Raw genomic sequence first — 17,421 nt, 5'->3', positions numbered from 1 at the left:
TGAGGGTCTGAAAGGAGTTGTTTATTTTTCCCCATCATTGACCTATGAAATTTTCTTTTTACCAAGACCTAATTAAATTTCCAGTTGTCTTTCTCTTAAAAATAAGTCATGATTGCTTTCCAGCTAGCTGTACCATAACCATCAGCTAGCCTGAAAGGTAGGTAATTAGAGTCATAAATCTTATAGAGATAGGAACCTCCACAGCTTCCCACTGTTAAAGGGCATTTTACTCTGATCTTTCCTTATCCACATGTAGTTTTAATATTTCAATACCCAACTAGATTAGCAGTGTTGAAAATTTATTTAGACTCTAAAATGTACAAAGGAAAGAATTTATTTTTTATAAAGAATCTAAAACTTTCTCATGTGCTAGGCTGTAAAATCATGCAGCATATTACTGTGCTGAATACTGTAGGCTATTGTAACACAATGGCATTTGTAAATCTAAGTATATTTAAACATATAAAAGGTACATAAAGATAAAAGACTATAAATTTTAGATATATGTAGGGCCCTTACCATAAACTGAACTGATAGAATTAAAAGTTGCTCTGGTGAGTCAGTGACTGATGAGTGTATGTGAAGGCCTAAGAAATTACTAAAAACTACTGTGGACTTTACATAACTGCATACTTAGGGTGCACTAAATTTAGAAGAAAAACATATTTTTCTTTCCTCAATAATAAATCAGCTTTAGCTTATTTTACTTTACTACTTTGTAAATTTTTTAATTTTTTTAACTTTTCAACTCTTGTAATAACACTTAGCTTAAAACATAAACACATTTCACAGCTGTATAAAAGTATTTTCTTTCTTTATATCCTTATTCTGTAAACTTTTTTCTATTCCTAAAATTTTTATTATTTAAACACTTTTTTTAAGCTAAGCCACATTACACATGTTGATATAAAATAAGTAAAAATATTTTCTTGATCATCTCCCTTATAGAGGCACTAAGTAGTTTGCCCATAGGGAAACACATATCCATTAGTCACAATTATGGGTCAATCCTGTCAGAAATACGAATACAGATTCAGATTAAATGCACAAGTGAAATGCAACCTTATGAATATGGCAATAGAAATTACAGGGCACAATCAGGGATTAGGGTAGTAAAGTGGCCAAGGCTGTGGACAGATCAATTCTGCTTGAATACTATGGGGTGTGGGGACTTGGCATATCCACTATAAGTTCCCCAAGAAACAGCAGTAGGGAATAATACCCAAGGAGAGAAACTGCCTTTTTGGATCTGATGCTGCATTGACTGAGAACCTTACAGTTCCGCTGAGCCAGGGACAGTTTGAGAGGAGCAGCATCAGGGCATGATGTGGCAATCCATGGCCAGCATTTGCAGAGAGAACAGTTATACCTTTTGCAACACACTTAAGTAATCTGATTCTTTGCCTTAAAAATACACAAAATACATTTAAATACAAGTCCACCTAGAAGCAGAAGCCCAGTGAAACAGACTTCCCAAATGCCTTTCAGTTGCTCTATGACATCATCATTATTTCTTTGTACATAACATAACTCCAAATATCCTCCCATTCGCAATCATTCGCAATCCTTTCCATTAGGAAGTTTTTCATAAAACCCTATAGCGCTGCAGTCCCCAACCCAGTCTGTGGCCTCTTAGAAACTGGGCAGCACAGCAGGTGGTGACAAGGAGGGGTCAAGCTATTGGGGCCTCGTCTATATTTGGAGCTGCTCCCCACTGCTGGCTGATTCACCACCTAAACACTGCCTGAGAGCCTCCTCCTGTGCTATCAGCAGTGGCATTAGATTCTGATAGAGCATGACCCTTCCGTAAACTGCTGGTGACGATCTAAGTTGTGAGCTCCTTCTGTGAATCTAGTCCCCTCCCCCCTCCCGTGGAAAAATTGCCTTCCATGAAATCGGTTCCTGGTGCTCCAAAGACGGAGACCTCTACCACAGAGAGGTCCTTTAACTCCTTTCATAAACACTTCTACTAATCAGCAAAAGGATTTTTTTCTTTGAAAAAGGTTTAAATAAACATGCTGCTCAGCAGTGAGCAGGTATTTTGCTCAACAAGAAAATTAATTTGCCCTCACCTACTAATCTCTATCTCCTCAGGTCCTCCCTAGGGTGGAGAGTTGGGAACTGACAAAATGCTCTAGGATCTAAGTTTCACCTATGCTCAAAGAGCACCACCACCCCCCACCACACACACACACACACACACACACACACACACACACACACATCAACCTTGCTTTCAAAAGAAGACGTCATTACCTTTTTTCCTCGTGTTTGGAAAGTTTAGGAAGTCTGATTTTATTATGCAGAAATATTTTAGGATATTGCTTCATAAATGTATTGTGAACCGATAAGACGCTGGATGTAGACTGGCTTTAAAAAAGAGGAGAGTGAAATTAAATTGGAACTATCATAATAGTTTCCAAAACAAAGATTTTTAATTCAATATATACAAATTACTGTAATTATGTGCAGACTATTTAGCCTAAAAAGCAAATGAAAAAAATATAAAATATAAATATGTAGTGCTTTAAAAATATTCTTATTTACAGTGTACCTCAGTGAAAAATATTTTAAGAAATAGCAAATTTATGGCAATGCCAATGTCAAAAATTTAATTTTTTAAACTGAGACTTCTTAACACTTTTATTTCTGTAATTAATTAAAATTCTTATATAAATGCCACAAAATTAAAATCTCTCCAAAATGATTTATAGATATTTTACATATACATTACTAGAAAGTATATTTATTTGAATTTTGCAAGGATTTATTAAAATCTAATACACTATTTTTTTAGGTCTGGAATAGACAAAAAATATCAGCAACTTCCAAATCTAGAATATTACAGAAATCATTTGAGATACCTTTTATGAGTAAAGATTTCCGATCTTATTTCTGGTGAATTATAAATTCCAATAGCAGAGCCCTGGATGGGCTTCTCTTTTTAAGCTTCCACCTCAAGACTTTTTTTTTATTTTAGGGTAATATATGGGTACATACAATTAGGTTACATTGCTTGTGTTTGTTATGAATAGTCCAAGTTGTATTTCTGTCCTTTACCCAGGAGATGTGTCATATACCCCGACATTGCACCTGTTAGGTAGTAGTTTACTAAGCCCCTTTTTTCCTTTCTCTGCTTCCCCCTTCTTGAATTTATTTTTCCTCTTGAGTGGGCCTGTAATTATTCATCTACTTGTTTCAAATTAGTATTGAATACATGGGATGCTTGTTTTTCTACCTCAAAAAGATTCTTTTATGAAGTCAGGTTTATGTAAATATTTAAAAAAGCCAATAAAGAAGACCCCATAGAAATACAACAAATTGTCTTTAAATATTAGGTAATGATATTTATTTCTGGAAATTCTACTTCATTCAATTTTCAATTGACAACTACCATGAAAAGTTGGTCAATTTTTTTAAATAAACTTTCATCATGACAGCTTATTTAGATAATTATGAAAAATGATTCTACTTCATTGAACACTGACAAACATCTTGGCCAATAATTGTCTCATGGCAATGAATACAAAAATTCTCAAGAAAAAACCTTTTTTATTTCAATGTAAATAGTAACAACACATTCTAACATATTTATAATAGCTTTTCTTCTCTTGGTTAATATTCCTAAAACACAATATTGATGGTTTTCACAAGAGAAATTCTATATCCTTTAAGAATTTAATGTATTGTAACTTGATTTAACAACATGGATGTGATTTAATATAACATTCAGTGTTTTAATTCCTTTTCTCATGCTATACATAGATTGATGAAATGGTCACTCTGTTTTAAATCCAATCACTGATTTCGTTAGAGGATTTCCAAAGATTTTTTTCTTTCTGTTCAGAACTCATATACTGTAATCATCTATTTTATACATCTACCTGTTTTTTATTGGCTACTTGTTATATTCCAAGAATTAAACTAAGATTTTTATATTGTTTTTGGACCATTTCATATTTAAATAACCTGAAAATGTTAATATACTTCACTGTACATTCTACATATAAAGGAAACTTCAACCATAATAATTTATCCAACTCATATAAGTAGGAAGCAGAGGATACAGGGTACAAATAAAAAGTAGATATCAAACCCAGAAAATAACACAATAAAATAAGAAAACTCAGGAGTAATATCCCTTATGAATATAGACGCAAAATCTTCAATAAAATATTGAAAAACGAATTCAACAGCACATCAAAAAAAAAATCTATCAGGACCAAATGGGCTTCATCCCAGAGATGCCAGGATGGTTCAATATATGTAAATCAATAAAAGTGATTCACCACATAAACAAAAGACCATATGATCATCACACTAGAAACAGAAAAAGCATTTGACAAAATATAGTACCCTTTCATGATAAAAAACTCAACGAACTAGGTCTAGAAGGAACTTATAAGTATAAAACCATACAGCAAAAACACATAGCAAAAATCATACTAAATGGAGAAAATTGAAAGCATTCCCCCTAGAAACTGACAAAGGATATCCACTGTCACCACTTCTATTCAATGTGGTGCTGGAAATCCTAGCCAGAGCAATAAGGTAAGAGAAAAAGAATAAAGAGCACCCAAATTGGGAAAGAGATCAAACTATCACTCTTTGTTGACACTATGATTTTATGTATATTACAGAAAACTGAAAAGATTCTACAAAATTGATGAATTTATTTATCAATTCCAGGAAGACTCCTCAACAAAGTTTGAGGATTCAGAATCGATGTACATAAATCAGTAGCATTTCTATAAACAAATAACAGTCAAGCAGATAACCAAATCAAGGATTTAATACCATTCACAATAGCTATAAAGAAAGTAAAATACCTAGTAATATACTTAACTAAGGAGGCAAAAGTTCTCTACAAGGAGAGCTATAAAACTCTGAAGAAAGAAATCACAAAGATTACAAACAAATGGGAAAACACACCATACTCATGGATAGGAGAGTCAACATCGTTAAAACATTCACACTACTCAAAGTGATATACAAATTCATTGCAATCTCCATCTAATTACCAATACCATATTATACAGATCTAGAAAAAATAATTCTACACCTTTTGAAACCATAAAAGAGTCCGAATAGCCAAAACAATATTAAGCAAAAAAACAAATCTGAAGGCATCTAAACACATAGACCAGTGGAAGAGAATAGATAGTTCAAATATAAAACCATGTACCCACAGCCAACTGATCTTTGGCAAAGCAGATAACAATGTATACTGGGGAAAAGACTCCCTAGTAAATAAATGGTGTTGAGAAAACTAGAAAGCTACAGGCAGAAGAATGAAACAGAACTTGTACATTTTACCACTCTCAAAAATTAATTCAAGATGGATAGAAGACTTAATTATAAGACATAACTCCATAAGAATTCTGGAGGAAAAGTAGGAAAAAAACTCTTCTAAATATTGCCCTAGATAAAGAATGTATGACTAATAACCCCAATGGAAATCATGGCAACAACAAAAATAAATAAATGGGATTTGGTTAAACTAAAAAGCTTCTGCACAGCTAAAGAAACAATGAACAAAGCAAAAAGACAATCTCCAAAATGGGAGAAAATATTTTTAAGCTACACATTCAGTAATAGACTAAAATCCAGAATTTACAAAGAATTCAAGCAAATCAGAGAGAAAAAAGCCAAAAAAAAAAAATCTATTAAAAAGTGGGCAAAAAATATGAATAGATGCTTCTCAAAAGAAAAATGACAAATGGCCAATAAACATGAAAAAATGCTCAATGTAAGTAGTCACCAGGGAAATGCAAATTAAAACCACAATGAGATATCACCTTACCCCTGCTTGAATGGCTTTTCTTATTAAGTCCAAAAACAATAGATTCTGCTATAGATTTAGAGGGAAAGGAGTACTTATATACTGTTGGTGGGATTGCAAACTAATAAAACCTCCAAGGAAAACAGTATGGAGATTCCTGAAAGAACTACAAGTAGATCTACTATTTGACCCAGCAATTTCACTACTTGGTATCTACCCAAAGAAAAAGAAGACTTTTCATCAAAGAAACACCTGCACTTGAATGTTTATTGAAGCATAATTCACAATTGCAAAGATGTGGAATCAGTGCAACTGTCCATCAATTCATAGGTAGATTAATAAATGTTACACACACACCATGGAGTACTACTTAGCTAAAAAAATAAAATGATACCTTTTGCAATAATCTGGATGGAATAGAGAACATTTTCCTAATTTAAAGTATCTCAAGATGGAAAAATAAACATCACGTGTACTCACTATTAAATCAGAACTAACTAAAGAGAACATATGTGCACAGAGGAAGTAAAACTCAGTGAAAATTAAGCAGTGGGGAGGTGGAGGAAAGGAGGACAAAAACCTACTTAATGAGTACAATGAACACTATTCAGGTGATGCGCACATCTATAGATGGAACTCAAGCACTACAAAAACAATTCACATAACCTGAAACATTTGTACCCCCTTAATATTTATATATATAAATTGACTCTCAAAGTCCTTCTTTGGGAGCTATGGGCTATCCTGCCCCCCAATTAATAAAACATACTAGTTCTTACTATGTACTAGTCACTACTGTATACAATTTGCATGTATCTTACACAACTATTTTAACTAGATACTTTTATCATCCTCATTTTATACTTAAAAATGCTGGGCTCCACGTAGATATAAAAGTATAGACACATGCAACCCATACTACAAAACTTGTAACTGTATTCTGATACATGATCTACATCTTTTTGGAACAGCTAAAACATCTATACCAAAATACTAAGACCTTACCCTTGTCGTTTTATATGTGTATAACTAAGCTGCCTCCTCCACCTACTCCTTGAGAATTTCCAAAACAGGATGACTAAGCTACATGGACTCAGTGTTTATAATCTGAGTATTCAAAAGAAATATGTCCAAGAAATGAAATACATGGAAGGTTAAAATGGAAGTATCAGATCCTAGATCTAGAGATGATGTGATTTTCAGAATGAAGCCATACGTACCCTATGATGCTATGATGTATGTTCAATGTCGCAAAAATGTAATTTGGGAGTAGACTCTTAGTTCTGAGTCTCTCATTGAAACAAAATCATATATCTCTGTGTGTTCAGTAGGAATGAATTTTGTCTAAAACCATGAAAAATCTGTAAATAAATACATTGAAATAAGGAGAACTAGCTTATGGGAAAACATGAATTAAATATAATTAGAAGGACAGGGACAAATAAATATTTAGAATTATAATAGGATTGAACCATAGATTAGAGACTCAAATAACTATCTGATATTTGAATGCTGTCCAGAAGATACTTTTCATGATTTACTGGGCTCTGAGTAAATGCTACCTAAGAAGAAGGAATTTACCACTTTATTGAAGCCTACCCACAAGGCAACTCATCTGCAAAAAGAGAACTCCAGCTTTCCCAAGCAGATGAAATGGAGATACATTCAAAAGTATAGGTCTACACATCAGAACTTAGAGTGCTTTCAAGACACTCTATACTAAAAATTACAAGGTTAAATGACTATAGTACCCAGGAATGTGTCATAAGGTGGAAACTGTGATGAATTTTAAAAATCATGACCAAATAGAGGGAGCAGCAACCCCATCCTTAAGCTTATTTTTCCTCATGTACTAAGAAAAGTCCAGTGTGGTCAACTCCTGCAGCTTTTACTTTCTTTCTTTCTTTTTTTTTTCTTTTTAAACAAAAACCAGAAATATGAATTCTCATGAAATTGTTAAATGTTAATAACTGTTATGGACTGAATTTTGTCCCCTCCCTCCCAGAAATAGATTATATGTTAATCCCTAACCTCCAATGGGGACTGTAATTGGAGATACCTAGCTGCAAAGGAGTTTGGGGTCTGTGCCCAAAAATAAGAAGATATGGGGAAGCATAGAGAAGTCTAAGATAGAGATAAAAATCACTGAATATTGGACCTGGAATTGTTCATATTTAAGACATTATGGCTATCATTTTATGCATAAGGAAATAATCCATACAAAGTTTAAATAATCTGTCTACACTTAAACTAGAAAAATTAGTATACAAGTTCAGGTTGTCTTGACGCTAAGGCTAGGATTCTTCCATTTATCATCACAGGCATAATCCAGTGGAGAATGTAGAAAGTAATGACATCTCAAGCCGTCAAGGAATAGGGCCAACGCCATAAATGGGGCCCCTCTCTTGGGTCTGGGGCAGCCTACCTGATCCTCTCATGGCTGAGTCCTAGCCAGTGAAATAGGAAAGAGAGGGCAGGGGGATGTTCTCCCATCACCATCACCCCTGGAAAAACCCCTTCCACAGGAGGTTCTCAGTGTCCTTTCCCCTTTCAACGTAAAGCAGAGGAGCAGTGTGGCCTTGGAAGGCACACAGTAGAGATAGGAGAACAAACGTTTGCTACTGGCCTGACATCCTAAACCAAAAGAACAAGGCGTCAACGAAAATAACCTCTTTACAGCAAGATGTGGAAAAGAAATAACTTTCTATTGTATAAAGCAACAGAGATTTAGGATTTACCTATAGCAGCTAGAAATACGCAAACTAGTACGATATTACTTCTGTAACTTCTACAATTCTGCTCACAGATCTGGGAACATAATAAGCTTTTAATAAAATATGTATTGATTAATTATATGTATATTATATGCATGTTTGTCTTGAATAAATTTGCATATTTTATGTTAAATTTAAGTGAGTCATGAAAGTTGAGTTATTAAACCACTTATAGATTGTTTCCTTATAAATTTCTCTTATAAATACTATAGCATCTACATATGTATTTAATGAAAATTGAAAGAAATCTAAAAGATATCCTTGCACAATAAAAGAGCAGGTATAATTTGACACGAATTAAGCTGATTATATATTTTATATATACATTATGTAATATATATTATATATACATATATTATGCTATTATTATTATAATACAAGTTGAAGTAAAAAATCCTCAGAACAATGTGAATGTATTTAGTATTAGGCCCTCAACCAGAATGAAAGATCATTCAATCAGTAATCTTTTCAGATAATGCCACCACAAAGTGTCACTCTATTTAGTCTCCTCTGTACCTACTTAAAATTGTTTGGATATATGAATCTCTAGTGATGAATCCATTTGACCATCTTCTTTATCTATAAACAAAGCTCATTAGCCAATCTTTATGCTTTCAAAATTATACTATTTTTTCAAAGGAATTCCACACGCTACTACATAAAGATTAATATCAAACTTTTTATTTTCCTATAGTTCCAGAACAAAAATTAAAAGATATATCTTGACAAAGTTAAGTGCAAGTATATTATGACTTTAGGGCTTAATCTAAACCTTTTAGAGAGATTTTGATCTGTTACAAAGTTTTACTTCCCCTGAAATAACCGAAGTTCTTCCTACTTTGAGAATCTATATCTGATTTGCATGTAAAACTAAAGTTGCTTTGTAACCTGCTGTGAGGTATTTACTTCTCTTACGTCTTTATCTCCTGCCTACCTTTAGAATTGTTGTAGTAGTTAGAAATAATAAAAATAAGACCCTTGGCCCAATGTATATAATATACATATCAGGCATGTAAAAAAAAGTATTAATGTAAATCCAGGTACAGAATGTACAGCATATAGAAATAGATAATTTTTTATTTTATTAAAACCAGGAGGCTATAATCTTCACTTTCAGTGGAAAAGGGGGAAGAATTTCAACCAATATCAAATCTTAGAACAATACATATAAATGTAACACCAGTCCTGTTTAATGTTAGTAAGACCAGAATAGTCTAGCCACAGAAATAATTCTTCGTTAAAAAGGACCTAGACACTGACTTCAGGGGAAAATTTCTATCATTGGAACAGAATTGTTAAAAAAGAAAATGTCTGGGGCAGCTCCTGTGGCTCAAAGGAGTAGGGCACCAGCCCCATATGCCGGAGGTGGTGGGTTCAAACCCAGCCCCTGGCCAAAAACTGCAAAAAAAATAAAAAAGAAATGTCTGGTACTCATTTTTCTGTAGTGTAGAACATACATTAAACTTTAGAAGTACATACATGCCAAAGCTCAAAAATAATTAAATAAATTAATTAATTAAGTTTCCTACAGCACCTTGATTCTCTGCAGAAACTTGCACATATCCTGTAAAACAACTTTTTGGTGGTCTTATGTAAGAAAATTGAGTAGAAAGGAGGGATGAGGTATGTTGAGGAGAATCACTAATGGGAGGGATCCTGCTGGGAAGAAAGCAGCCTTGACCCAGGAACAAGAAAGAAGAAAGCCCAGTCAGCTTTCTGCCTTGAAGGAAAATAGAATATAATAGGTCCTGCTTGATAACACATAGTAACTCCAGGAAACAGAGATAATTCTTTATTCTTTCTTTTTTTTTTTTTTGGAGACAGAGTCTCAGTTTGTAGCCCTCAGTAGAGTGCTATGTAATCACACTCACAGCAACCTCAAACTCTTGGGCTTAAGTGATTTTCTTGCCTCAGCCTCCCAAATAGCTGGGACTACAGGCACCCACCACAATGCCCTGCTATTTTTGTTGTTGTTGTTGCTGTTTCAGTTGTCATTGTTGTTTAGCAGGCCCGGGCACCCACCTCAGTGTATGTGGCCAGTGCCCTAACCACTGAGCTACAGGTGTCAAGCCAAGGAAATTATTCTTGATTTAGTTCACATGTTACTACATGTTAAGAATAAGCAAGTCTTTCACAGAAAGATCACCTGCAAAGACAAGCTACATGTATTCAACGTAGCAGAAACTATAAACATATTTAGATTACTAAATCCTATAATCCCCATGTGCTAGATATAGAATATGAAATAGTTATATAAAGTTGGGCCTGGTGGCTCATGCCTATAATCCTATTACATTGGAAGGCTGAAGTGGGTGGATTGCTTAAACTCTCAAATTCGAGACCAGCCTGAGCAAGAGTGAGACCCTCTCTCTACCAAAAATAGAAAAACTAGCCAGGCATTGTGACAGGCACCTGCACTCTCAGATTCTTGGGAGGCTGAGACAAGAGGATCGCTTGAGCCCAAGAGTTTGATGTTGCTGTCTGTGAGCTATTACACCATGGCACTGTACCTAGGGCCACAGAGTAAGATGCTATCTCAAAAAATTAATTAATTAATAATAACAATAAAATAGTTATATATAAAATATTCACATAAATGAGGGAATAACAAAGATGACCCATTTGAGATGATCAGAAATAGATGAATTAGAAAAAAGAACAAATAGAACTTAAAATTTAAATTATAATCATTTTTAGTACTTTTTAATTTCTTTTTTTGTGTTTATTTAAGGTATACAACATAATGCTATGGGATGCATAAAGATGGTGAAAAAGTTACTGTAATGAAGCAAATTAACACAGCCATCATCTTATATAGTTACCTCTTTTTGGTTTATTTATAGGCAAGAGCTGCTAAAACCTACTCATTTAGTCTGAATCTCAAACATAGTACAATTTTATAATCCATAGTTTTCATGTTGTACATTAGATCTCCAGATGTTTTCTACTTGGTATCTTCTGACCAGCTTCTCTCCATAAACTTCCCTCACCACGAGCTCTGGTAACCTCTGCTTTGTTCTCTATCTCAGTATATTTAGATGTTTTTATTTCACATTTATATAAGACCATGTAATATTTCTATTTCTTTATCTGGCTTATTTCACTTAAAATGATATCCTTCAGGTTCACCTATGTTGTGGCAAATAGCAAGATCACATTCTTTTTAAGGGCTGATGAGTATTCCATCGTGTATACATGTTTTTTCCATTTGTCTATCAACATTTAAGTTGTTCCCATATCTTACTATTGTGAATAATATTGCAACGAACATGGCAGTGCAAATATTTTTATGAATTGTAATTTAATCTTCTTTGGGTACGTGCTCAGAAAAGAGATTTCTGGATCATATGACAGTTCTATTTTTAGTTTCTTTAGAAATTTCAATACTGTTTTCCATAGCACTGGTACTAATCTACATTTCTACAACACATATCTTTTGACTTTTTGATAATAGTCATCCTAATAGGTATAAAGTGGTATCTCACAGTGGTTTTGACTTGCATTTCTATAATGATTCATGACACTGAGCACCTTTTCATGTATCTATTGGCTATTTTTATGTCTTCTTTGGAGAAATGTCTATTTGAGTGTTTGGTCATTTTTTAATTATCTTTTTTCAAATATTGAGCTGTATGAGTTCTTTATAAATTTGGGATATTAATCCCTTAGTAGATATATAGTTTGCAAATATATTTTCACAATTTATAGGCTACTGTTAAGTTGATTTTTGTGTATGGTGTAAGAAAAGGTACAATTTTTTTATTTTTGGCTTATTATGTAATTTTGTTTACTTGACTTTTTATATCTTATTGTCTAGATGTTTTCCATAGGCAATTCTTTTGCATGTGAAAAGCCAGTTTTCCCACCACCATTTATTGAGAAGACTACTCTTTCCCCATTGTTGTTTCTGTTGTTTGACCATGCATATGTGAATTTATTTTATTTTATGTTTATGGTCTCTATTCTGTTCCACTGGTCTATGTGTTTCCTTTTATGCTGGTATTATCATATTATTTTGATTACTATAGATTTAAGTTTATAAATATAAGTATAAAACATTGAAGAAAGACATTTAAGATGATAATTTTAAATCAAGATGAAGAAATAAACTTTTTAACTGATGGATATCACCAATTATCCTGATTTGATCATTATAGATTACATACTGGCATTAGAAATCACCTCTACCTCCAAAATATATATAAGTATTATACATCAATTTTAAAAATAATAAATAAACATTAAAAATTAGAATAATTTTTAAAAAATGTTTTAAATCAAGAACTGTGAGGCTTCACACTTCATTTTTCTTTCACACATTGTTTTTATTCCTCAGAATTATTTTAATTATTTGGGATCCTTTATGGCTCTTTATGGTTCAATGGGGTTTTGTTTGTTTGTTTGTTTTTTGCTATTTCTGTGAAGAATGCCATTGTTATTTTGACAGGAATAATAACTGAATCTGTATATTGCTCTGGGTAGTGTACATATTTAACAATATTAATTCTTCTAATGCATGAGTAATTCTTCTAATGCATTCCATTTGTTTGTATTATCTTAAATTTCTTTCTTCAATGTTTTATAGTTTCAGTGTACAGATTTTTCATCTCCCTGGTTAAATTTATTTCTAAATATTTTTTTGGATATTTGATAAAGTGGAGTTGTTTTCCTGATTCTCTTTTCAGTTAGGTGTTGTGTGTAAAAATGCTACTGAGTTTTTATGTTATTTTGCATCTTGTAAATTTACTGAATATACTTTTTAGATCAAAAATTACAATTACGAAAATTAAAAACTCAATGAATAGGTTAACATCATATTATTAAGAACGAAGAGATAGGGAATTAAACTTAAAGGTATATCTGTAGAGATTCCCAAATGCTTTACAGACAAATAAGAAGGTAGAAAATAGAAAAGGAATCATAAAAATATTTATTTATTCTCTCATTAAAAACACCTACTGAGCCCCTAGGATGTTCTAGTTTTCAGTGAAAGAAAAATTATAAAACAGGATTTCTATTTGAGTTGTCAGACTACTAATTTCCCCTTCCAAATTCACTGTCTACTTCTTCCCAGAAACATGAATACCCAGCTAGCAATCACCTTTCCCAGCCTCCTATCAACTAAATTTGATCAAAGACAGTGTTCTTGTCAATAGTGCCATATATGAGAAATGCTTGTACTAATTCTGCAACATATTAATCACAAAAAGATTTATATCCAAAATTTGTAAATAATTGACACAAAGAATCCAATAGAAAAATGAGCAAATGCTATAAACAGAAAATCAATAAGAAGGAAATTCAAATAACAAAAAAAATTAATGAAATACAAATTGAATAAAGTACTGTTTTGTGCATAAAAATAAGCTGCCATAATGTGAGATAGATTTAAGTCTTGGTGAGGTTGTGGCAAAAGATCTGCTCTCATATGCTGCTATGAAAGTAACTGATATACAGATAGAATCACTAGGACCAGCTTTGTGAGCATGTGACCCATCCTCTAAAGTGCTTCACACTTAGTTAAATGCTCTACTGGCACTATTGTGAAACTTTTTTTTTTTTAATTCTATTCTGAAACTCTTAACAACTGCTAAACAAGATGCCCACATTTCCATTGTTCACTGGGCTCCACAAATTACATAGCTGGTCCTGAGAGTCACTGAATCAGTCAGGATACAATCAAAAAATAAAATCTACCTCAGTATTTGAAACATGTGTGCATTTAATACAGAAATCTAAATCTAAAGAACGGATACAACCCAAACAGGAGAGTAAGTTAACATAGATAAGTAATTGCGCAAAGTTATCACTGCCTCTAAGACTAGGGCCTCAAAAGTAGATGCTAGATTGCCTAGAAGGATGAACCTGGTGAGGTTAGAGCTTCTGGGTAGGAGCCAGAAAGCAGATGGTGGGTTTACCATAGAAGGGTTGTCAGGGCTGAGGACACAGCCAATTGCAGAAATATCACCAGAAACAGGAGATGGAAAGAGAAAGCAGAAGAATCATGATTCATATTCTTCTGATTTCTAATCTCCTACCTATGCCTCCTATTGGAAGAATCTAATATGGTAAGGCAGTGGGCAAGGAAGCCTATAAAACTCATTTGCAAATTTCCAGACTCAGGATTCCAGAATAGAGTATAGAGAGAAGTAGTATGTATTTAGCATTAACTATTATTACATGCTCTAAAAAACTCCTCTTACTATTTTACCCTAGAGTTATTGGCACTAACCCTAAATAAGAAGATACAATGTTATTCAATGCAGTATTTCTTTGAAATAGAGAAAAATTGGAAGTAACTTTTGTGTTTAGTGGTATGATAATAATTAAAGTGTGGTGTACCATGAAATACTATGAAGAAGTTAAAAAGAATCATTTTATCTATTTGTTCAAATAACAGAGAGATTTCCAAGTCTGTTATTGGAAGGGGAAAAAGCAAATTGCGAGCAGATATTACAATATGATATATCTTTTATATACACAGATCACACACTTATACATACATGCTATAAACTTCTACTGATTCACTGTAATTTATGTGAAGACAAAGAAAAAAATTAGAAGGGTATTCACTAAGTGATTTAATAGTGACTTCCTCTAAGAATCAGGAAATTCAAAGTAAGTCACAGACAGATGGTGATCAAAATAAATTCAAAATTATTTGCATTATTTTCAATGTAAATAATGCATATATACTAATGTACTAGTAATTTTAGATTACTAATTTTTAAAATAAATGAATAATTACTCAAATTTAAGACTTACTACAAAAGTAAGATAGTGTGGTATTGGCAAAAGAATAGACAAATAGATGGATTAAACAGAGTAGAGCATCATAAACAGACCCACACAAACATGTCAACTGATCTTTGACAAAGGATCAAAGGCAATTCAATGGAAAAAGGACAGTCTTTTGAAGAAACGGTAATGAAACTGAATATCCACATTAAAAAAATAAATTTATAGGCACAGACTTTGCACCATTCACAAAATTAAGCTCAAAATGGGTCATAAAGGTAAATGTAAAATGAAAAAGTATAAAACCACAGAAGACAACGTAAGAAGAAAATCTAGGTGACCTTGGGTTTGGTAATGACTTCTTAGATAAAACACCAAGAGTACAATACATGAAAGAAAAAATAGATAAGTTGGATTTCATTAAAATTTAAGCTTTTTGCTCCTTAAAAGACACTACTATTAAGAGAATACAAAGACAATCTAGTTACCAGAATACTACTCAACCTTAAAAAGAAGGAAATTCTATCATTTGTGGCAACATGGATAAACCTGGATGACATTATGCTAAGTGAAATAAGGCAGGCAGAGAAAGATAAATGCCACATTGATCTCTCATATATGTTGAATCTAAAAGTATCAAACTCACAGTCACAGATAGTGCTTACCAGGGGATGGGAGAAGGGTAGGAAAGGAGTGGAGAGCAATTGATAAAAGGATACAAAGTTTTAGTTACACAGAAGGAATAAGTTTTTGAGAACTAGTCCACAAAAGTGTGACAATAGTTATTGTATTATATATTTCAAAGTAGACAGGAGAATAAATTTCAAATGTCTCACCACAAAAGTTAAATGAGGTGATGAATATGTTAATTGGCTTGATTTAATCATTCACATTGTAAACACAAACAAAAATCACATTTTACCCTATAATTATGATTTTCAATTAAAAGTAATGCTTAAAAGTAATTAGCTCTCTACACAGTACTGAAAACATCACTATAAATCTTTATCTATTTGAACTCACACAGAGAACCTTATATATTTTTTTAAACATTGAGATGATATTTTATTTTCATTGAACATCAAAATGAAATTCAATTTAAAATTTTGAACTCTACATTTAATGTCTAGGAGTAGGAAGCAATGAGGTAAATACAACAAATCTCCTGCCATCATAAAGCTTGTAGTCTGTTATGGATGAAAATTCGTGCACCTAAAAATTTAGAAACTCACAGTTCCATTATCTTCCCCTTTGTTACTCAATTTTTCTCTTATCCTTGATCAAAAATCCCAGACTAACATGCCAGTCTTCTGCTTTTATTTTGATTGAAGAAAGTTTATTTTAAAATCAGAACTAATCCATTTTGTGGATTTCATGAACAAAAATTTCAAACCTTGAACTATTTAATTCTCATTCTTTCTGTTTTATTTCAGGAAAAAAGATATATTTCATTTGTCATTTTTAATATATAACACATAAAGAACTAATAAATATAGAGGATACATTTTTCTTAAACCTCTGTAATTCTGAAGTGTTAAAATAAATTATGTGAATGTATTTCTGATAAATTGTCTGAAGAAATCTCAGGGGAGAAAAAGGAGCTGAATTCCCATGCCTACATTAAGTTGGTACAATTTATTTTCTCATACTAAATATTCATCTTTATATCAAATTCATATTTGTAATAGTATTTTAGGGTTCCAGGGGACCTCAATCTTAGCTATGGGCTGACAAGGGAGATGGCACCAAAAAAAGAGACTTCACACTAATTTAATTCATAAAGTCTGAGAAGCCTGGAAAGGCTTACATTGTCTCATGTACCTAGTGGCAGATTGGGACAATGCAGCAGCTACTCCAATCCCTCAGAAAATTTTTATTGTTCTCTAAGACAAAATATTCATAAAAAATGCAAAGGTGTCAAAATTCAAAAATAGGAAAAAGGAATCCCAAGTCCCCCAGAAGGTTGGGTAGAAGTGTAAGGCTGAGTATAGGGTAATAAATTGTCAACAGTGCCCATAACACATTCAGAAAGGGGTAGGGGAAAACAAGTTTCATACAGCAAGGCAGACAAATCAGCTTCCCTAATCTAACTGTCCATCAGGAGTTCAAAGAGCTTAGCCCTCCTGC

At 32.8% G+C, this 17,421-nt stretch overlaps 1 protein-coding gene across 1 annotated transcript in view; it reads right to left on the bottom strand.

Annotated features, from left to right (window-relative positions):
• The window catches only part of CNBD1 (cyclic nucleotide binding domain containing 1), a 412,528-nt gene that overhangs the window by 371,511 nt on the left and 23,596 nt on the right, over positions 1-17,421 (bottom strand). The window contains exon 3 of the mRNA XM_053558669.1: positions 2,257-2,370. Coding sequence (XP_053414644.1) covers positions 2,257-2,370 — 114 coding nt within the window. The remainder of the gene's footprint in view (positions 1-2,256; positions 2,371-17,421) is intronic.

Source organism: Nycticebus coucang, chromosome 13, assembly GCF_027406575.1.
Source record: "Nycticebus coucang isolate mNycCou1 chromosome 13, mNycCou1.pri, whole genome shotgun sequence".
Lineage (NCBI taxonomy): Eukaryota > Metazoa > Chordata > Mammalia > Primates > Lorisidae > Nycticebus > Nycticebus coucang.
Note: the sequence above shows the minus strand (reverse complement) of the source record. Positions and strands in the feature narration are given on the sequence as shown.